The 23,211-nt window shown below is 43.4% G+C and overlaps 1 protein-coding gene across 10 annotated transcripts in view; it reads left to right on the top strand.

The window, feature by feature from the left end:
- Positions 1–23,211, top strand: part of NFATC1 (nuclear factor of activated T cells 1) — a 256,254-nt gene that overhangs the window by 129,219 nt on the left and 103,824 nt on the right. For 8 of the 10 annotated variants that reach the window (XM_075585523.1, XM_075585525.1, XM_075585518.1 and 5 more), the window contains 2 exons: positions 18,934–18,989; positions 20,865–20,997. The exons of the other annotated variants lie outside the window; for them this stretch is intronic. In XM_075585523.1, the coding sequence (XP_075441638.1) occupies positions 18,934–18,989; positions 20,865–20,997 (189 nt within the window). The remainder of the gene's footprint in view (positions 1–18,933; positions 18,990–20,864; positions 20,998–23,211) is intronic. 10 annotated transcript variants of the gene reach the window in all.

Here is a 23,211-nt window from a genome sequence, read left to right on the forward strand (position 1 = left end):
CTGCTAATTACCAAAAAGGGGCCCAATAGATGTAGCTTCTGCCATGACACATAAAGACAAGATGGTCCTGGTCAGCTTATACAGTACCATCCCAACAATCATTACATAAATCAGTACACAGATTAAATTGAAGGCTGAAGTTTGCAAGTACTCATTTGACGAAGTGTGACGTGCCGACTGATGGAGTTAAATCCTGGCCAGGCTCCAGTTGGTAAGAGATCTTACATTCTCAGAGATCCTTCCACACTTTCCATTGCAAGTAGCAGTCACAGTTAAGAGGCAAGTGGCCAGAAAAGTGTCATATTTCCACTTGTAATCAAAATGTAATTCATGTTAAAAAAAAAAATACACTAACAGCAACATTCAGTTCATTGATGCTTTGCCTTGTCCTCTCCATTTTATAATATATCGTAAGCATTATGTTCAATGCAAGGTAAATCTACCAAATTAACCTACATCAAGTTCCTACATTCAGAATCAAAGGTCATTGATTTATCCAAACGGAATCAGATGTACATATGAAAACACTGTAGTTTGGATTGAAGGTCACTTGTACATCAAGTCTGAGTTAGATACTAAAAATGGCGTTATGGCTAAAATATTTTTAGGAATCCTTTATATGCTATGCTACACTAAATAAGTAGAAACACTGGAAATGCAATTTAGCTATCAAATTATCTAAATACTGTAAAGTTTTGATTGATGTACAGGATGAGAACATCTGCAAATGCAAAACAATCTGCAACATTACAATTCTGAAGAATGACCCTGTTTGTGTAAATCCAGTGTTACTAAGCAGAGAGTGTAATCCTAAACCAGATAAGGCGTCGTCCATGCTGCCGAAGACCGCGCGGAGGCGTCGGTGCTCCGCGCTGTAACATTGACTTAAGGCATTGATCGCGCCCATAGACCGCGCAGGCGGGACAGCAGGACGGGGCGCGTGTTGCTCGAGGAATCAGTTGAAACTGATTTATCGGCGCGACGGGCAGGTGACTTGAGCGGTTCACCCAATGAGGGCGAAAACAATGATGTCACAGACATGCCCCTAGACACGCACCCCACGGCGCATCTACCATGTCCAAAAAATGCACCCGCAACACACTGGTGATGTCACAGATGCGCACACCTCCTTGCGCGCACAGGCTGTATGGACGCAGCCTAAGAAAGGTAAAAATCCCTTTTTAAAAATTAACCACATGTCTTACCCTTCCTACCCATTTTAAAAGTAGCCACCTCCTCCAGATTATTAGAGACATCTATTTAAGGCCGCGCATATAGTGCCCGCGACGGCGCCGCAACCCAAAATGAAATACATTGCCGCCGCCGCCACGTGCGCTTATAATAAGCGGGACGGCGGCAATGCGACGGAGCAACGTCGTGTCGCGGACTTTGGAAGCTGGGAATATTTGATTTTTCAAGGGCTGTCGCCTCATGTGACAGCCCCTAAACAAATCAAATGCCCGGAAGCCCGCGACACCGCCGCAAAGCGAAATATAACTTTCACTAGCCGCGGCGGGTGACATCACCCGTCGCGTCGCCGGTCACAGGCACTATACGCGCGGCCTAAAGCTGCAGCTCCTGCTGGTTTTTTTTTTTGTCTCCTGAAGCATATTTACCACTTTCTACTTGCATTCTTTTTTGGGAAGACATTTAATATATTTATTTCAAAACATATTTTTAATACAAGCAAAATACTCTATGAAAAAAAAATAGAAAGCAAATTACAGTAGCCTCTCAACTTACAAAAAATAAAATTCACTACCAGAGGGGCTGACTGCACAGCGGGTAAAAGGTTGAACTCCAAAAGAACATTTAAAGGTAAGTGTTGTGTGAACATTGGTATTAAGGAAAGGCAGAACATGTCATGATCCACAATGTAGCATTAGAAGTAAGATACTGTGTGTCCTTGTTCTGCATTGATTGTTTTCTTTTCTCAAGCACACTCAGAACTGAATTCTCTTTCGTTGATTTCGAGTGACTTGACCCAAACTAAACACTAGCTCATCTTGCTTGACAAAGCCATTGCTTTGTGAAGCACAGCACAAGAAAGCTTGTTTCAGATTTTTCTTTGGATGCAATTGTTGTAACAGCTTGAACCAGCTTAACTGAAAATTAGATCAGAGTGCAATGAAGAAAAGGGATTGTTGGACATGGTTTTGGACTATGTACTGGGTTTGTGGTGATGGTGGTTCTACAGATATTAATATCTTGCATTTATATTTTGTTTTCCCATTACAAACTATACTTAAGCCACCTCTGGGGTGGAATTCTGGGAGCCTATGTCTGGTCTGCATGTCAATCTCTAAAATGAAAAACCAGAACACAGTAGTGCCCAGTTGTGGGTTGGTAAAATGAGGCACAAGGAGATAGAGGGATCTGACCAAGATCCCTACAGTAAATGTAGGAGAACTAAAGCTAGGCCGGAGCCAGTACACTTTCCTAACGGAGACCAAAATCTCAGCCACAACATCACATCTCTACGGACAAATATTAGTTTGCTTTATTTTTTGCAGTCATCGGTCTACTAAAAAAAACTAGTAGGTGAAAGCATTATATTTCATTACCTCTGCAACATTGTTGATATAATTATGCCACTGTTTGTATGCTGAGCTGCCAAAGCTTATTTTCAGGGAGACTTCCCCATTACATAAAACTAAAGGGGGTGACGGGAATGGCTTAGAGAGCGGAGATGGAGAAGTGCACTTTACACTTGTAATCTGCAGAGCAGATTTTTAACACAAAACAGGATTTTCAACATTCTATGACTATATTGAAGTACATATTGTAAGTCCCTTATCACTGAAAGGGTTAATGCCAGGAAGCTTTCTCAGTCGTAATCATTTTAGTAATCGGAATTAAACAAGTAAAGATTCACATCCAGAGGTAAATGACTGGGGAAAGTTTGGGAGTTCTGAGTCCTTTGTCAGATGGAATATGTGATCTATAAGAAAACATCTAGGTACCACTATGACAAATTAGGACTGTAACAAATGTTAACTCCACATTTGTATTGGGTGACTATTTGATCAATCTAATTATATTTTAATTACTTTTAATATGTGTTTGACATGACATAATACTTTCTATAAACTCCTGAAATATAGCTTGGTGGGTCTCAGTGTATAAGTGACATACATGGAAATCTTCATTTAATCTTCAAACTACACTGTAATAGGCTTCCCGAGCAGTGAAGCCCAAATTCCAATACAATAAGCAAAAAATAAAATGTTGAGCACTGTGACTTGTCTCAATTTTTGATATAACAATATCACAACTGATACTGTGTATGTTTACCTTTGTTATCGTTCACTATGCACAAATACACATGTATGTACACAACCACACGTACCCACACACGTTATATATTCATTTTAATAATGTCAAGCCTACTCTAAGATGACACTGATTTTACATTTGATATGTATATTGTCAAATGATGTCACTCATTGAACTTGCCAAATTACATCTTACAGATATCCCTTTTTGTTGTTGTTGCTTATCTTACAAATGTGCCCAACAGCTCGGACCAATAGTTTTTTTGGCTTAAAGTAGACAAAAGTGTTATTATTTTACAAGCATGTTACAGTGTATAAGGGTACTAGAGGTAGCATTGCTAAAAGCAACGTGCTTTGCAAATGATGAGCTGTCATGAAAGTCTTCTCAAAAGGTCATATAATGCCTCGGCCATTGTGCACGCGACCGCACGCGCGGCACAAACAAATCCATTACGTGCACCAGTCCGGACATACTGCGCGTGATGCGACGCGCGGCTAGATTTTGAGGAGAGAAATCTATATGATTTTACACGCGACGGCCGCGTCACGTGAGACATTTGAACCAATGAGGGCGAAACTCAGATGTGACATCACGGCCAAGACCCGCCGTCACGCGAGGCCTAAGTGTTAATATCTAGGTTTGCACATTTTAGTCAACTAGGCCAGCGTTCAGTGAGGAAAGGCTAACCTTGTGTCACTTCAAAAAATCACGTACAACAGTTTATGCATTTATGTTTGTGCACTGTATATGGGTGGGAGGCTTATCATTTAGCACACATTATTATGATAGTTAAATATTATTATTATTACTTTAAAATTTTGTAAATTGTTTACTCTGTTAATAAAAAAAATAATATTTCTTCTCACATGCCCGTGTCCACACTGCTGTACACTGATTTGTAGGAATGAATAAGTCTTTGCTAGAAGGAGCTAACTGTACAATTTTGGTGGTGACTTCTCTGTTCTTAGAAGAACGACTCTCTGGTCCAGGAGAAATGCAAATGTGTTGTAAGTTATCATACCTATAGTGGACCAACATAAGAGTCCTTCATAGATAAATATGTGCACTGTGGCAGCACAGTTACAAGGAAACATAACAATCCTAATGCATTGGTGGGCAACTGTCGAGCCACGGGCCACATGCAGCCCTCAGCTGCTTCACCTGCGGCCCTCAACCACTTCTTCTCGCTGCCTAAGTGGCTAAATGACAGTGTGCTGATACAGTAAATACATTGTAGGGGATTGCTTCTCTCCTGTGCTAATCACCAGTTCCCTGTGTAAAAGAGAAGCAGCGCTGGAATTATGCAGCTATAAGAGTGGGAAGAAGCTGCAACATCCCATCGGCCGGTGCACAAACATATATATACAGTATATATATATATACAGTACAGTATGTATATACAGTATATATATATATATATATATATTTACACTGTATACAGTATGTAGGTAATATTGCAGCCCTTTTGAGGGCTCAGGGGCTACATATGTGGCCCTTGAAGTTTATCATGTTGTCTACCACTGTTCTAATGTAATCATAAGGGGCGGAGGTAAATTGTGTAGGGAGTCTTCAATTGGAGGGTATAGAGTATTGTATGTATGCATGTATATCTTTATTTATATTGCGCCCACAGCGGTACTTAGCGCTTTACAAGAGAGGCAATACAGTACATGGAATTATAGTACAATGAGTGCAACAAATAAGATCAGACAGTATTACATTCCTACCCTGGAGAGCTTACAATCTAATTGGCATGATGGGAAATTTACAGAGAGAGCAGGTGAGAGAATAAATACAGTCACTGGTAGGAGTGAATGTGGGTTTCGGATTATCATAAATTATCATAATCTAAGTATGCTAGTTGTCAGAGGTGGATAAATAGTAGAGATGTGAAGGTAAGGCTGTATGCTCATATCTTCTTTAAAATGTGGGGCAGGAAGCGAATTAAATATTCCCTTAGATGTCAGGAATCGAGAATCATGATTTACGCCATTCCTTTTAGAGCCAAAGTCGAATATATTTTAATTCCACTGTTTTTCTAACCTGTGTATTTTTAGCATTGCCTCTGAAAACTAATGCTGTTAATTCCATCAGTTATTGTCCTGCTTGGGAAATGTGCTGTCCCACAGGAATTCTCATATTGGTGATTCATCCCAGTCTAAAGGGCCTACTTGGTTTCTCAACATAGTTCATATTGGTGCATTTTCTACATTTCATAAGATACACCACATTGCTGGGTTTTCAGGTGAATGATCATTGTATAGTGATCTTATTGTTCTGAGCCTTGCCAAAGGTGGTCTCTGTGCTTATATGTTTACGTGATTTGTATTTCTTTTAATTGCTGGGCTGTTTGTTTGTGAATTCTGGTTGAATCTTGATCATTTTTCGATGAGCATGCTGGAGAGATTGGGGAGTTGTTTGTAGGCTATCATGGGTGGTTCTGAGAATATAGTTTATAGTCTTTCACCCTCCGATAGCATGGGTTGTAGAACTTTCATGGTACATTTGAGTTGTGTGAGAATGGTGTTGTGGGTTGTGACTATAGGTCACGCTTCCTTTTTAATGTATACTGTTATAAGCTTTCACCCCTCTTCAATTTGGCGGTCCGAGTGGCTTTATTCCATGAAGGTATTATGAAGTGGGTTGCGGAGTTTGCTCTTGTGATGGTGTTAGAACAGATTCTGTGGTATCTAAAGGTCTGGCCGAGAGGAAGCTGGTTTTATGCAAATATCTGTGCTGGTCTGTGGATGAATCTATGTTTTAAACAGATTTACTAGTGTCTTTACCTCTAAGATGAGAGAGAGAAGGAAAATGAGACAGTATTTGCTTATATACCTCTAAGTAGGTTAAGCTATAAACTATGGGATCCAAGGCAAAACTTAGGCACAAAGTGGTTTTGTCGCAATTCGTGCTGAAAAGTACCTGAGTCAGGTATTATGTATTAATCTTGGCTGTACCGTTTTCGGGTATGTTTGCGTCTTTCGGCCTTGAGATGAGGGATTTACGGAGTAAGTGGGAGGAGTTAGGAAAATGTGCGGTTGGCTTTACTTTTTTTGACATTTCTTGCTACCTAAAGGTGGCAGAAGCCTTTTTTTTTTTTTGCTATTGCCAGCATCCGGCAAATTATACAACAGTAGAAATACACTTAATATTTATGTTACACTTAATATACATGTTACACTTAATAAACATGTTGCACTTAATAAACATGTTGCACTTAATAAACATGTTACACTTCAGAAATAAATAAATTCAACTTTTTTTGTAACGCAAATGCGCCAGTGCTGACCACTTTCTTGATACTTAGACCCTCATGTGACAAGACAAATGACATGACATGGGAAGATACCTGGGAAATTTGGAACAAAACAAATATCCACATGAATAGGTCCTTAATCAAATATGGAAGATCATGTCACATGTCAGATCAATAGCTACAATGTCGAAATTATAGTACAGAAACCCCTATTATATTACAATAATGACAGTTATCATCACTATGTATGTGTAAATGAGCCTTGTTCGTTGTGGGGCTGCGTAGGATAATAAGAAGGAAGATTCCTTTGTTGATATCGCTCTAACAACGTAATTGTGCTAAATTATCTTCCATTACTGTGGTTGAACTATGATGACAGTAACTATACGGTTTAGTGAACCTTGTGTTGCGTATGCGAACATTTCTGACACAGTGTAGCACGCTTTCACACAATTCACTTTACTACTGATATTGTGCCAACATTTGTTCCACCTTTGCACATTCTTTCCCTTTTTCCATAATATACAGATGTAGTAAAAGACTCACGGTCTCCGGAGCCAAGGCCAAAAAAACAGGAAAAACCTGTGGCTCCGGTGACCGTGTGTGCCGCGGTCGCGCTGAGGAGAGTCCATGCTCCCGGATCAGACTCCCCGCAGTGTTAATCTTCCGGGGGCCGGGGACACTGCGGTCACGTGACCGCGGGTGGCCCGGTGCCGCCGCCAACTGTAAGGTTTCCTACATGTGTGTTCTGTTAATAACTCGAGTGTAGAGCCGAAGATAGATTTCCCGTTCTCTTTTTTTGTTTTGTTTACTACGTCATTATAATTACTTGTATTCGGCATAAAGGCTGACATGGTAATGCTTGACATGTGACTGTTCCAGCTGTGTTATGTCTGTTACTTGAATTATTTGCATTTGAAAATGTATAAATTGCACTTGTGTACTAGTGTTGGGTTTTTGCCAAACAGTGATTTGTTTTGGACTTCCAGGGTGGGGAAGAAGAAGGGTTTCTGAAAGTATGCTCCAGTTTTGTGCTTGTTATTGACACTTTACATTTTGGTACCTTCTTATTCCAAGAAATCTAAGTAGAGACATATAGTGATTATTATGTAGAGACTGCTTTTTTTGGAGCTTGGGATACTGCATAACTTTTTGGGTTAGACCGATAACAATGTGCCTTTTGATGTTTTGACATGTAAAATATAATCTAACATACTTTCAATAAGTTCTTTACTGGCACACTCAAGGAATTGGGCTTCTGTGGCATCAGAGTTTTATCAAAGATTATTGGCTGGTCCAAAGTTATCGTAATGTGCAAAAAAAGAGCCACGAGACACATTAAATCACTTTTAGTTAAGAGACCAAGCTTCTGATAAACCATGTATTTCCACTTGTATAGATATTTGCACGTGTGTTTTCTGCTGCAATTCTGTACCTACTACCTGATCTTTTCTATTAGAAGCTGAGTCAGCTAGGAACATTGGGGAAAGGATCTGAAATGTATTATATTAATTACATAATACTTACTGTAATAAAATCTCCAAACTGTAATATTATTTATTATGTAATAGCTGGGGTACACAGCCCTCCATATCTTCAGCCGTTCCTCATTACTAGAATAGCTAAACAAGTCGAGTGTTTTTTTTTTTGGTACTGCAAAAATAGGGTAAAAATGGAGCAAAGGTGGAGTCACTGTTTTTGTACTGAATCAAAAACTGAAGTATAACTTTGAGAAAATCCTCCCCCTTAGAGCAGATGTGGCAGGCTTACAATGGAAACTTCTGTGGCTTATATGTCCTCAGGCATATCCTAACGAGAGAGGTTATCCCACTGCGTTTGTGGGCTGCAAAGTACACGGAGGCACCGGAATAAAATGCTTTTACTGTTCTGTAGGGTCATTTTCATAACTGGGCCCCCACAAATGGCTCGAATCCTCTTTTTTCTTTTAGCGTATGTGTGTGATTCTGCAAAACATGTTTACTGTAAGAGGCTGACGTAGCGGTCTAAGGTTTCCCTCCTGGACTTGCTCCCAGCTCGTGGGCGTTGAGATTTCCCTCTTGGTTCCCTAGACGTAATATGAGGAATTGTCTACCTTTTTTTTTTTTCTAGGTCGTAACAGCTCCTAGTCCTTATGTTTTTCTTAAATAAAATGTCACTACTTCTTAATGAGTAGTCTATTCCTTTTATAACTGCAAAGGTCTGGACATTCTCAGTAGAATTCCTTACAGAAACAAAAAAACTATTTCTCTTATTAGCTTCCAGCAGACGGCCAAAAGACTAAACAGAGTTCAGGCTTTATTTTTGTAGAACTGTGTATTATCAGACCCCAAACTATTTATTTCTTCCAATTTACCCTTTGTCATAATAAAAATCTCAGTCGCGTACAGGAGCAAAGCCTAGAAACATTATTTGCAAAATGTCCAAACATTGTGAGTGTAATTTTGTGAACTCGTTTTTCTTTGAAAACGCAAGGTAACAGGGTTTTTATTTATTTTTAAACTATACTCTGTTGGTTTGAATAACAGAGCAGGTGGCTAAAAAAAATAAAAGTTAAAGGCCTATAAGGTTTTTAGAGATAACTCAATTATGTCCAGAAAGAATTGTTGACTAAATATCCACTTTGCTTTTGGATTATCCTACTCTGTCAATATACCAACCATAATGTCGGAGGCTGGGCACAAAGATGGGAGAGTCAATTGTAATATGTGCGTGTATGTGTGTGTGTGTATGTGTATATATATATATATATATATATATATATATATATATATATATATATATATATATATATATATTTATATACATACATACATACACATGCAAATGAGCACACAGTAATATTTCCATTATATATATATATATATATATATATATTATAAGGGTCTTGAAGAAGTCGGCGCAACAGCTGACGAAACGGCGTAGGTTTGCGTCATCAATGTCCGACAGCTGACTGTGAGCGGAGTGTGCTGACGGAGGGACGCGGAGACCCCTGTGGTCATCGCGGTTACATCCTTTGGTGAGACCATTCCTTAATCCCCTGCCTATGCTATTTACCCCCCATCTCCATCTACTGTATAGAGGTCAATATCAGCCTGATTTTCCCACGTTTGCTTCCGCAATCTATCATCTGACGGGTCAAATACCTCTCCCCATTTGTTGCTCCAGTCATTTGCTACCTATCGAGTGACAATTCCTCCCACATCCCACGGGGGACAGCCGGGACTACTGTCCCGGTCAGTTAAGAGGGCTCCCACTGTCTGCGACAGTAAAGTTTATTGCCTGCATCTGCACAGGAAAAAAGGGTCCTCCCCTTCCCCAAGCCACCCCTGCAGGGCCCTCCACTTTGCTAACCAATGCCAATTTAGAAGGGGGGATTCCCCAGGTTCTCATTCTGTGGGCCTCCATCAGGCTAGCATGGTCTTCCTGTTCACCGGCACACCCTGTCGAGTGCCCCAGATAATGCCACTATGCTCCCTGACCCATTTCCCCCTTATAGCCCTCTTCCCAGGCTCAAACCCTTTATTCCCCCCTCCCCAGGCCCAGTAGCCCTACATGCCCAGTACATCCTTCCCCCCCCCCCCCCTCCCCAGGCCAGTACCCCATTAAACCTCCTACCCCAGGCCCATTAACTTATTATATCCCACCCCTCCCCCAGGCTCATTACCTCCTTGTATCCCCCCCCCCCTCCATTACCTCCTTATATCCCTCCCCCAGGCTGATTACCTCCTTATATCCCCCCTCCTCCAAGTCCATTATCTCCACGAGTCCCCCTCCCTTGGGTCATTACCTCCTTATATCCCCCTCCCCAGGTCCATTACTGCCTTATATACCCCCCCCCCCGCTCCCCAAGGTCCATTACTGCCTTATATCGCCCCCCCCTTCTTCCCCATGTCCATTACCTTCGCATATGCACTCCCCTCCCCAGGTCTATTACCTCCATATATCTCCCCCCCTCCGCCAGGTCCATTACCTCTGCATATCCCCCCACCTCCCCTGATCCATTACCTCTTTATATTCCCCCTCTCCCAGGTCCATTACTGCCTTATTCCCCCCCCCCCCCTCCCCAGGTCCATTGCCTCCTTATATCTCCCCCCCTCCCCCAGGTCCATTACCTCTGCATATCCCCCTCCCCCAGATCCATTACCTCCTTATATCACCCCCCTCCCCAGGTCCATTAACTCTGCATATCCCCCCCCCCCCAGGTCCATTACCTCCTTATATCCCCCTCCCCCAGGTCCATTACTGCCTTATATCCCTCCCCCTCCCCAGGTCCATTACCTTCTTATATCCCCCAGGTCCATTACCTCCATATATCCCCCCCTCTCCCAGGTTCATTATCTCCTTATATCCCCCCCTCCCCCAGGTTCATTAACTCCTTATACCCCCGCTCCCCCAGGTTCATTATCTCCTTATACCCCCCTCCCCCAGGTTCATTATCTCCTTATATCCCCCCCTCCCCCAGGTCCATTACCTCCTTATATCCCTCCCCCCCCAGGTCCATTAACTCCTTATATCCCCCCTCCCCCAGGTTCATTATCTCCTTATATCCCTCCTCCCCCAGGTCCATTACCTCCTTATATCCCCCCCACCCCCAGGTCCATTATCTCCTTATATCCCCCCTCTCCCAGGTCCATTATCTCCTTATATCCCCCCTCCCCCAGGTTCATTACCTCCTTATATCCCCCAGGTCCATTACCTCCTTATATCCCCCCTCTCCCAGGTCCATTACCTCCTTATATCCCCCCCTCCCTCAGATTCATTACCTCCTTATATCCCCCTCCCCAGGTTCATTATCTCCTTATATCCCCCCTCCCCCAGGTTCATTACCTCCTTATATCCCCCCCTCCCTCAGGTTCATTATCTCCTTATATCCCCCCTCCCCCAGGTCCATTACCTCCTTATATCCCCCCTCCCCCAGGTTCATTAACTCCTTATACCCCACTCCCCCAGGTCCATTACCTCCTTATATCCCCCCCAGGTTCATTACCTCCTTATATCCCCCTCCCCCAGGTCCATTACTGCCTTATATCCCTCCCCCTCCCCAGGTCCATTACCTTCTTATATCCCCCAGGTCCATTACCTCCATATATCCCCCCCTCTCCCAGGTTCATTATCTCCTTATATCCCCCCCTCCCCCAGGTTCATTATCTCCTTATATCCCCCCCCTCCCCCAGGTTCATTATCTCCTTATACCCCCGCTCCCCCAGGTTCATTATCTCCTTATACCCCCCTCCCCCAGGTTCATTATCTCCTTATATCCCCCCCTCCCCCAGGTCCATCACCTCCTTATATCCCTCCTCCCCCAGGTCCATTAACTCCTTATATCCCCCCTCCCCCAGGTTCATTATCTCCTTATATCCCTCCTCCCCCAGGTCCATTACCTCCTTATATCCCCCCCACCCCCAGGTCCATTATCTTCTTATATCCCCCCTCCCCCAGGTCCATTATCTCCTTATATCCCCCCTCCCCCAGGTTCATTACCTCCTTATATCCCCCAGGTCCATTATCTCCTTATATCCCCCCTCTCCCAGGTCCATTACCTCCTTATATCCCCCCCTCCCTCAGATTCATTACCTCCTTATATCCCCCTCCCCAGGTTCATTATCTCCTTATATCCCCCTCCCCCAGGTTCATCACCTCCTTATATCCCCCCCCTCCCTCAGGTTCATTATCTCCTTATATCCCCTCTCCCCCAGGTCCATTACCTCCTTATATCCCCCCCTCCCCCAGGTTCATTAACTCCTTATACCCCACTCCCCCAGGTCCATTACCTCCTTATATCCCCCCCAGGTTCATTACCTCCTTATATCCCCCTCCCCCAGGTCCATTACCTCCTTATACCCCCCTCCCCCAGGTTCATTAACTCCTTATATCCCCCCCTCCCCCAGTTTCATTACCTTCTTATATCCCCCCCCCCCAGGTTCATTACATCCTTATATCCCCCCTCCCCAGGTCCATTATCTCCTTATATCCCCCCTCCCCCAGGTCCATTACCTCCTTATACCTCCCTCCCCCAGGTCCATTATCTCCTTATATCCCCCCTCCCCCAGGTTCATTATCTCCTTATATCCCCCCTCCCCCAGGTTCATTACCTCCTTATATCCCCCCCCCTCCCCCAGGTTCATTATCTCCTTATATCCCCCCTCCCCCAGGTCCATTACCTCCTTATATCCCCCCTCCCCCAGGTCCATTACCTCCTTATACCCCCCTCCCCCAGGTTCATTACCTCCTTATATCCCCTCCCCAAGTCCATTACCTCCTTATATCACCCCTCCCCCAGGTCCATTACCTCCTTATATCCCCCCCCCCCAGGTTCATTATCTCCTTATATCCCCCCTCCCCCAGGTCCATTGCCTCCTTATATCCACCCTCCCCCAGGTTCATTACCTCCTTATACACCCCTCCCCCAGGTCCATTACCTCCTTATACCCCCCTCCCCCAGGTTCATTAACTCCTTATATCCCCCCTCCCCCTGGTTCATTAACTCCTTATATCCCCCCCCCAAGTCCATTACCTCCTTATTTCCCCCTCCCCCAGGTCTATTATCTCCTTATATCCCCCCTCCCCTAGGTTCATTACCTCCTTATATCCCCCCCCTCCCCCAGGTTCATTATCTCCTTATATCACCCCTCCCCCAGGTCCATTACCTCCTTATATCCCCCCTCTCCCAGGTCCATTACCTCCTTATACCCCCCTCCCCCAGGTTCATTACCTCCTTATATCCCCCCCCCCAAGTCCATTACTTCCTTATATCCCCCCCCCCCCCAGGTTCATTACCTCCTTATACCCCCCACACCCAGGTTCATTACCTCCTTATATCCCCCCCCCAGGTTTATTACCTCCTTATATCCCCCTCCCCCGGGTCCATTACCTCCTTATACCCCCCTCCCTCAGGTCCATTACCTCCTTATACCCCCCTCCCCCAGTTTATTACCTCCTTATATCCCCCCCCCCCCAAGTCCATTACCTCCTTATACCCCCTCCCCCAGGTCCATTATCTCCTTATATCCCCCCTCCCCCAGGTTCATTACCTCCTTATATCCCCCCCTCCCCCAAGTCCATTACCTCCTTATACCCCCCTCCCCCAGGTTCATTACCTCCTTATACCCCCCCCCAAGTCCATTACCTTCTTATATCCCCCCTCCCCCAGGTCCATTATCTCCTTATACCCCCCTCCCCCAGGTCCATTATCTCCTTATATCCCCCCCTCCCCCAGGTCCATTTCCTCCTTATACCCCCCTCCCCCAGGTCCATTACCTCCTTGTACCCCCCTCCCCCAGGTCCATTACCTCCTTATATCCCCCCCCAAGTCCATTACCTCTTTATATCCCCCCTCCCCCAGGTTCATTACCTCCTTATATCCCACCTCCCCCAGGTTCATTATCTCCTTATATCCCCCCCAAGTCCATTACCTCCTTATTTCCCCCCTTCCCCAGGTCCATTACCTCCTTATACCCCCCTCCCCCAGGTTCATTACCTCCTTATATCCCCCCCAGGTTCATTACCTCCTTATAGCCCCCTCCCCTAGGTCCATTACCTCCTCATACCCCCCTCCCCCAGGTTCATTACCTCCTTATAGCCCCCTCCCCTAGGTCCATTACCTCCTCATACCCCCTCCCCCAGGTTCATTACCTCCTTATACCCCCCCCCCCAGGTTCATTACCTCCTTATATCCCCCTCCCCCGGTACCATTACCTCCTTATACACCCCCTCTCTCAGGTCCATTACCTCCTTATACCCCCCTCCCCCAGTTCATTACCTCCTTATATCCCCCCCTCCCAAGTCCATTACCTCCTTATACGCCCCTCCCCCAGGTCCATTATCTCCTTATATCCCCCCCCTCCCCCAGGTTCATTACCTCCTTATATCCCCCCCTCCCCCAAGTCCATTACCTCCTTATACCCCCCTCCCCCAGGTTCATTACCTCCTTATATCCCCCCCCCAAGTCCATTACCTCCTTATATCCCCCCTCCCCCAGGTCCATTATCTCCTTATACCCCCCTCCCCCAGGTCCATTATCTCCTTATATCCCCCCCTCCCCCAGGTCCATTTCCTCCTTATACCCCCCTCCCCCAGGTCCATTACCTCCTTATACCCCCCCTCCCCCAGGTTCATTATTTCCTTATATCCCCCCCAAGTCAATTACCTCCTTATTTCCCCCCTCCCCCAGGTCCATTACCTCCTTATACCCCCCTCCCCCAGGTTCGTTACCTCCTTATATCCCCCCCCCCCCAAGTCCATTACCTCCTTATATCCCCTAGGTCCATTACCTCCTCATACCCCCCTCCCCCAGGTTCATTACCTCCTTATACCCCCCCCCCCCAGGTTCATTGCCTCCTTATATCCCCCTCCCCCGGTTCCATTACCTCCTTATACACCCCCTCTCTCAGGTCCATTACCTCCTTATATCCCCCCCCAAGTCCATTACTCCTTATATCCCCCTCCCTCAGGTCCATTACCTCCTTATATCCCCCTTCCCCCAGGTTCATTACCTCCTTATATCCCCCCCCCCCAAGTCCATTACCTCCTTATACCCCCCTCCCCCAGGACCATTATCTCCTTATATCTTCTCCCCCAGGTTCATTACCTCCTTATATCCCCCCCCCCAGGTTCATTACCTCCTTATATCCCCCCCCCCCCAAGTCCATTACCTCCTTATATCCCCCCTCCCCCAGGTCCATTACCTCCTTATATCCCCCCTCCCCAGGTCCATTTCCTCCTTATACCCCCCTCTCCCAGGTCCATTACCTCCTTATACCCCCCTCCCCCAGGTTCATTACCTCCTTATATCCCCCCCCCAAGTCCATTACCTCCTTATATCCCCCCCCCAATTCCATTACTTCCTTATACCCCCCCCCAGGTCCATTACCTCCTTATATCCCCCCTGTGCTTCATATGTTTGTCCTGGGCCCAGCGATTTCTGTTGTTGAGCCTGTTCACCAGCATTATGAAGCTGACGGGAGAGGAGAGGCTCCCCCTACCCCTGGGTGCAACGTCCCTTCTGCCTGTGCCCCATGTATATGTGGGTAATGTGCAGCCCTTGAGGTATATAATGTTGCCTACCACTGTTATAAGGTGATTTACTTGTCTGACTTTGCAATCATCCATTGCGTACATGAACTGATGTAGTGAGTCGTTCTGGTAGTTTGGTTTCCTATGCGTTTTGTGGTTGCTATTGCTTCCTTTAACTTTTTCCCTTTCGTGGAAGCTTCAGAGTGAGCAAGGAACGCATAATGGTAGTAACAATAATACACTATGGGACATATATATTAAGCAGCAGCTAGTGTAAGTAAGGTGTCTTATGGCAGAAGATTGCTCAGTAAATATAGGCCAATTTATATATACAGTAGGGCCCCGCTTCTCGGCGATCCATCAATACGGCGGTACTGTTTCATGACTGTGAAGTGGGGCTGCTGAGTCCACACATGCGCAGAAGGGGGAATTCTGGGACGGCGTAGGAGGTAGGAAAGATGGGAAATCGCCGGTGGACATAGCTTTTTTTGTGCAAAGCGCACAAATGCTATGTTCCGCTTTTCGGTGGGCGTCTAGAACCGAACGCGCTGAATGAATGAGGCCCTACTGGATGGCACTGTAAAGTGGTATGGCTGCATTGAACACGTCGGGCCTTGCAGCCTACATTTGTTACATGATGCACAAGAAGACAAAGTTACTTTCCAATGGTTAAAAGAGTGATAATGTGTACGGGACCAATCTCCCACTTCAGAGGACAGTGCCATTGCAAAAGCAATGCAAACAAGTTAATGCAAGTCATTTTATTGACTGAACACAGTCATAGCGATCCAACGTTTCGGTGCAAGCACCTTCATCAGGGATACAGAACAAATGACAAATGAACCTTTAAATAGTGTCCAACAGCATCCGCACCTCCAAACCCCTCAACCCTTCACCCAGTTGGACACTATTTAAAGGTTCATTTGTCATTTGCTCTGTATCCCTGATGAAGGTGCTTGCACCGAAACGTTGGATCGCTATGACTGTGTTCAGTCAATAAAATGACTTTTTTGCATTCATTTGTTTGCATTGCTATTTGGTGTGCACGGCCCACTCCCTGCTTACTGCGTTTTTGCCCTGACTAGGTTTTTGCCTGTAGCACCCACAAATTTACACCTTGCTTTTGCTTTGGTCTCATTTCACTAGTGGCACCCCAAGTTGCATTGGTCCTGAGTCCCTCCTTTTTAGCTTGATTGTATTTGCAACACCATTGCTGCCAGGCAGGCCTGAAAACAATGCTCTGTAACGCGCTGCCGGACCATCTGGCAGCGCAGGGGTTAAGCAGCGACTGGGTTCCAAAGTGGGGCAAAAAGGTGTTCAGCATTCACTTTATGTTTAAGCCCCACAGATTCCAGACTAAAGGAACAAAACCCATTTTGCCAATGATTAAACCCCCCCCCCCCCCCCCCCCCAAACATCTGGTATATAAATTTGAGCAGCGATCCCCAGAAGCCCTTAAAGTTCTGTTTAGTTCTGGCAGACCTAATATAAACTACTGCTAGAAAGATTTGAATACTGGCATCGCATATACTTTTTCCCCCAACCACTGCAAAATCTATTGAAGACTTTTTTTTTTTTTTTTTTTTTTTTTTTAATAGCTTTGAGACTTATGCAACGTAGGAGTGTAAAAGAAAAAACAAACTGAAATGCAGCACTTCATCACTTAAAGGCCAGTCTCTTTCAGTGGAGAACTCCAGATCAATTTGCTTGAGAATGCAAACTGCCCTGATGTTTCTAAGCTAACACAAATACCTGAATTCTGTTTGAAGCAGATTTCTTACACAAAGAGACTTCTGTACACAAAATATGATTATTTCAGACATTTGTAATAAATCAGGTCGCTCTGCATGTGAAACGTCTGTATGCACGGGGCGTGAGACTCGATGCAGAACAAAAAGGGCTTTCAGTGAGAGCTGATTTCTTCTTTTTTTTTTTTTTTAAACATGCAAAAGGCTGTGCGGTCAAGTTCAAAATAACTAATATTTGCATTGCCCAAGCTGGATGCTGACATACATATTCAAAAGGGGTTACATCAGATTGCTCTGACATCTTGAGGTGATATCTGACATGACAAACCTGTTGACGCCACCAAACTCTCACTCACTTGATGTGAGTCTCACTCAATGGAAGCCAGTCCGACTCATTTTTAGACACTGCAGTGTCATACTGTATAAACTTCGGCGATGTCACAATTTTTCCATCCCCATCTGGCAGCTCAGGACTTAGGTGCAATTTTTGGCCTTACTAATTTGAGTCCTTGGACCCTGACAGCTACTGTATGTGAACCAGAACAGTGTAAGTTGCTTCTGTGTGCACAGAAATCTGTTCATAGTTTAATGTGAATCACATGTATGTCGTTCTTTGTTTTTCATTGTGTTAAAGCCCTGCATTACAGCCATGATCCCATAACCCAAAAGGTTAGAAAAATAACGCACTAGCGATTATGACTGGGCACCTCCTAGAAGCTGCAAACATGTATAGGAGGTGGCCGAGTCCCCATACCACTACCATTTGCCCAGGTTTGCCAAGTGGTGCTAAGTGTGTCTTAAAGGTGCAATCCCTGTTAATTTGCACACACAAAAAATGCATTTTGACAACGTTTCTTTAAAAAAAATCTCCCTTACTTAAAGTAAACATTGGCCTTGTTGGTTCCTTTGGAAATGTAGAAAACGTATATTCATTGGGGCCCCTGAATCACTGGCCACTCTGTACCAGTTAGAGGGTCAGGAAAGAAGCAAAGCTACGGAGGCAGTGAGGGTGCTAACTCCTGTTCAGCACATAGTGATTTCAAACAAGTTTAGCCAAGGGGAATCAAATACTTCCCATGGCAGATCATGTTTACAGACTAACATAAAACATATTTTAAAATGCAATACACGACCATGCCATTTGTTAAACCCAGTTTTAGGTGGGACTGCACCTTTAGGGGCCTTTTCAAGTTAAGGAGGCATCGGTGTCCCAGTTATTGAATATTACCTTATTGCCTGCTCATTATTAGAAAGCACATTGTATGGAGAAAACAAAACAAAAATTAGCCAGGGACACTAGGAGAAAGTTTACACGAGCGCACTAGTTTCATTGAAACATATTTTAGTAGGTGAAGCTTTGGTGATGTTGGGATTGTACAGTGAGGCTTTATACATTTTCACATTGCAGAATATTCCTTGTGATTTCCCATTCAAACCAAAACTACTTGAACGCACTAATATTTCACATCAGGGAATACGTTGTTTAATATTGGCTGCAACAAATTACAAAGCAAATCAAGTTGGCACCGTTGCTTGATAAAATGGCATTTTCCCATCATTTCTGACATCAGTAACATGTGTTTCTTGCACAAATATCTACTTCTTTAATACTTCCTTTTGTCTATGTTTTGTTTTTGCTAGATGGCCATCACGTATGGGAAATGGAAGCAAAAACTGACAAAGAAATGTTTAAGCCTGTAAGTATTAGTATATTAGTACAATGTAAACAATATTTTTGTTTTATTTAGATTTTGGGAGTTTCTCTCATTGTGTAAAACTATTAGGACGGGAGATATAAAACCAGGACGGTCTGAGTTGGTCATTTGAAATTGATATGATATAGTGACACCAGGGCAGGGGTAGCCAACTTCTGTCCTCAAGAGCTACCAACAGGTCAGGTTTTTAGGATATCCCTGCTTCAGCACAGGTGGTGCAGTCTTCGACTGAGCCATCTATGCTGAAGCAGGGATATCCTGAAAACCTGACCTGTTGGTAGCTCTTGAGTTGGCTACCACTTCTCCATGGTATATATAATATAGCTAATAATACCAGGATAATATTCATGGAATAGTCATAATAAATTATGTTACTACAGTACTACATCTGGATTCAAAATCATAAATAATAACAACAAACACACTCACCACTAGGAAGGTGGAGTAAAGAATAATACACTATACAGATGAAGCATTATGGTTGATCGCGCTGCTATCCCTAAATCTGCTAACGCACTGTGTTTTCTTCGTCTGTGCTCACGGGGTCCCAGGCTTGATGGCCCATCGCCCATGGGCATGTTTATATTCTCCCGTGTCACAGCCCACGTGACCGGGACATTTAAACAATGCAGGGAGATCCTGGCACCCCATACGGGGGCCTGTAACTCGAGAAGCAGGGGGTCACCGAGGTTGAAATTAATGCGGGTCAGCTCCGAGACCCACTGCTTCAATACCATGTTATCAAAATAAAATAAAAGCCATGCGATCGTTTATTAGAGGCGCGCAGGAAGAGTGACCGATTCAGTCTCACTCTTACTGCGCATCTCTTACAGACAGGCGCAGCCCAGTAGGATTCAGCCGCAGGGACACCCGCAGTCTTAATCCCGATGGGCCATTACCGACTGCTATGTGCTGCGGACTGTCAAGGCATCGCACACTGTGCACCAGCCCATTCTCACAGCCGCGCGACCAATTATAGCACTGCATCTTTAGGAGCACTATCAAAATAACTCTTGTTTTATTATTACAAAATATAAAAGACAACAAAATAACAAATTCATCACAGCATAATAGGTGTATATATATATATATATATATATATATATATATGTATATATATATATATATATTATATATATACGTATATATATATATATATATATATATATATATATATATATATATATATATATATATCTCAAATGGAAATATTGCTGTGTGCTCATTTGCATGTCTTAGACAGGTCTGCAACCCCGCCTTTCACCATTATCGTCCAGCATACAGTTCTTCCACTGCAGCAAGGGATTCTGGGAAATTACATGCAAATGAGCACACAGTGCCACCTTTTTCTTCAAAACCATATAAAATGGTTCCCTATAAGCTTATGCTTGCTGCATTTCACAGCTTTGAGCACAGCCTGGGTTAAGATGCATAGCCAGTAAACCCACCCACAGACAGACTGTTTCAACCTTAATGGGTGTCATCATATATATAATATTTAGGCTTATATATTATAGTTAGGCTTATATTTACTAAGCAAGGCTACTTCATAAAACACTTTTGGGCGATTGAAGACTCCTCACAGTCCATTCAAGTGAATAAGCTGTAAGGTACTGTATCTTTCGATGCTACAAGGTTTTATAATTTAGCACGGCTTTGCAAATATTCAAATATACCATAAAACAAACTAGCTTCACTATTTAGAGCCAACCCCTTAACTACTTAGACACACCTCTGGTGTACTAGTGTCAGGTCTGTAGTGGGGTAAATTAAGCAAATTTAAGAAGCCTTATGGCTCATTATTTATTTGCAATGTTCAAAAGTGACCATTTACTCCCTTTTGTGTTCTTATTGTAGAATTCATTAGTTGTGGAGATTCCACCTTTTCGCAACCAGAGAATATCCAGTCCTGTTCAGGTCAATTTTTACGTCTGCAATGGGAAGCGAAAAAGAAGCCAGTACCAGCTTTTCACCTATCTTCCAGCCAATGGTAACATGATGACTCATGAAAATGTTTCTTATGTATCTGAAGCTGAGTATTTCAAAAGAAACTTTGTGTGTTAAAACTTAAGAAACCATAAAGAATGTCATGTTTTGTAGAAACAAAAATTCGACATTTTCTTTCTTAAAAGGGCCTAGGGGTAAAAAAAAAAAAAAAGTAATGAGATTAGTCTTCTCCTTGAAAAAGAACTTCTATTGTTCCGGCTGATCTGAAAAGCACACTACCAAACGTTCTTATTCTTAAACATCATATTCTGCTGTCAGAAACACACACACAATCCAGACAACCAAGCCTTCTGGTATCCCCGGTTAATTGAGAGAGCTGTTACAACCGAACACTCAAGCCTCTCTCGTAGGACACTCAACCTGCAACTGATCACATCAGATCAGCGGTCACCTCACACGGGACACACAGAGGTGAAGCACGCATTGTGAGAAACATGAACAATGAAGACTATTCTTTCCAGAAGGTCTTTCTACACATCATAGCTTGCATTTAATCTAATTTAGCAAATGTTATGCCTTGAAGCATAAGATTTTTTTAACATTCTGGGTGGGCCACCAGCATTGGGTGGGGATGGGAAGAGAGGACTCACCCCCTGTTTTGGCAGTGGTCTTTGCAAACCTACCCGAACTGTGACAGCTGTTGCTGATCTGGGTGTGGCAATATGAAGAAACAATCCAAGGAAACTCTTCTCCTCTCCCCTGTCAGGGCAGAGGTGTAGCACTCTTCAGTTAGAAGCAAGTTATTTGTTTTCACACCATGGGAAGTGAATTTACCGGCACATCATTTTAACGGACCCAACCCAGGGGTTCTGTGTATTAAAATCTACCGGCTGCTTAAGTGGAGCAAAATTGAAGCTAAAAACAGCACCTGATTTATCAAAAGAACAGGATCCCATTGAAAGCTATGGGATTCCCCCCTCTGATAAATCCTGCTTTTGGGGATAATGATATGTCATTGCAATGTATGTAATATGCAGACAGAAATGTTTTACAGTAAATATACATCATGGAAAATCTTTGAAATGGAAAACGAGAATGAAAATGTTACGTTTCATTCATGTCACTGTTAAAAGTGTGCTTTATTAAAACAAAACAAAAAAACTATGTTTATATTCCATATTGAAGCGTTGAATCAAACAATCTCCTCAAATCTGAGTTTGTGTAAGATAAAGTGGACCGTAATATGTTCAATAAACACATTATGTTTGCTAAATAATTACATTGCACTGTTTGCTAATTATATACATTATGTGAGTAACATTTTCTGTTTAGACTCTATCAGTATGCAGTGAAGCGGAGATCCCACTAGTGGGAAGATTTAAGTCCCAGTGACTTAACATTTTTGTTGACTAAGGATGCCTAATATCATCCCTATCCAGAAGCCCAACTCCACCACAACTAAGATATTTGTTTAGAAATACAATGAAAAGTTATTACATAATAAGGTTTTATGTGTTGTAAGACCAAGTCGGGCAGGAAATACTTAAAATATATTTTAGTATAGCTTCCAATTAGTTTGTCAGTAACTATCCATGCCTTAAAGTATTTGAAATTAGTAATACTCATTGGATAGTACTCACTCATTTTTGTATATGCGTTCTTGTAGACATTAATGTAGTTCTTTCAGTCCAAAACCCTCGAATCTCATTCATTTGGGTCATGTGAATGTTACCACTCTGCATTTTGTATGACTTCTGATGTAATCAATGTAATTATTGTTTTAAGTGCATTAGAAATTAGTGGTACTATGCAAGAATGCAATGTAGCACTATCCTGATGAATAAGGATTAATAGACATATTTTTTGGGGACATTTGAGGTGACATGCCCTATGAAGATGCTATTTGTTCATTCTAGTCTGTGATGTCACTGCACTCTCGAGAGAAGGGGGAAATAAACTTAGAGGATGACAGAAGCAGTGGATTCTGGGAGAGCTAGTAGCAAACAATCATAGAGCCTCCCAGATTATTACATAATTATCACAGTAGCACTTGTAACTGATTGAAAGCAAGACAGTAATAAGTGAAAACAACATATTTAATACAATTAATATAATTACAGTTATATAAACATAATAAATGCATATTATGCATTGTAAAAGATCAGGACCAATGTTTTGAGGCCCTTATGGACCTGTCATCAGGGTTAACCCTGATGTAGGTACCATATTGGGGCAGAAAGGTTGATCCTTTTCTTTT

This window comes from Ascaphus truei, chromosome 2, assembly GCF_040206685.1.
Source record: "Ascaphus truei isolate aAscTru1 chromosome 2, aAscTru1.hap1, whole genome shotgun sequence".
Taxonomy (NCBI): domain Eukaryota; kingdom Metazoa; phylum Chordata; class Amphibia; order Anura; family Ascaphidae; genus Ascaphus; species Ascaphus truei.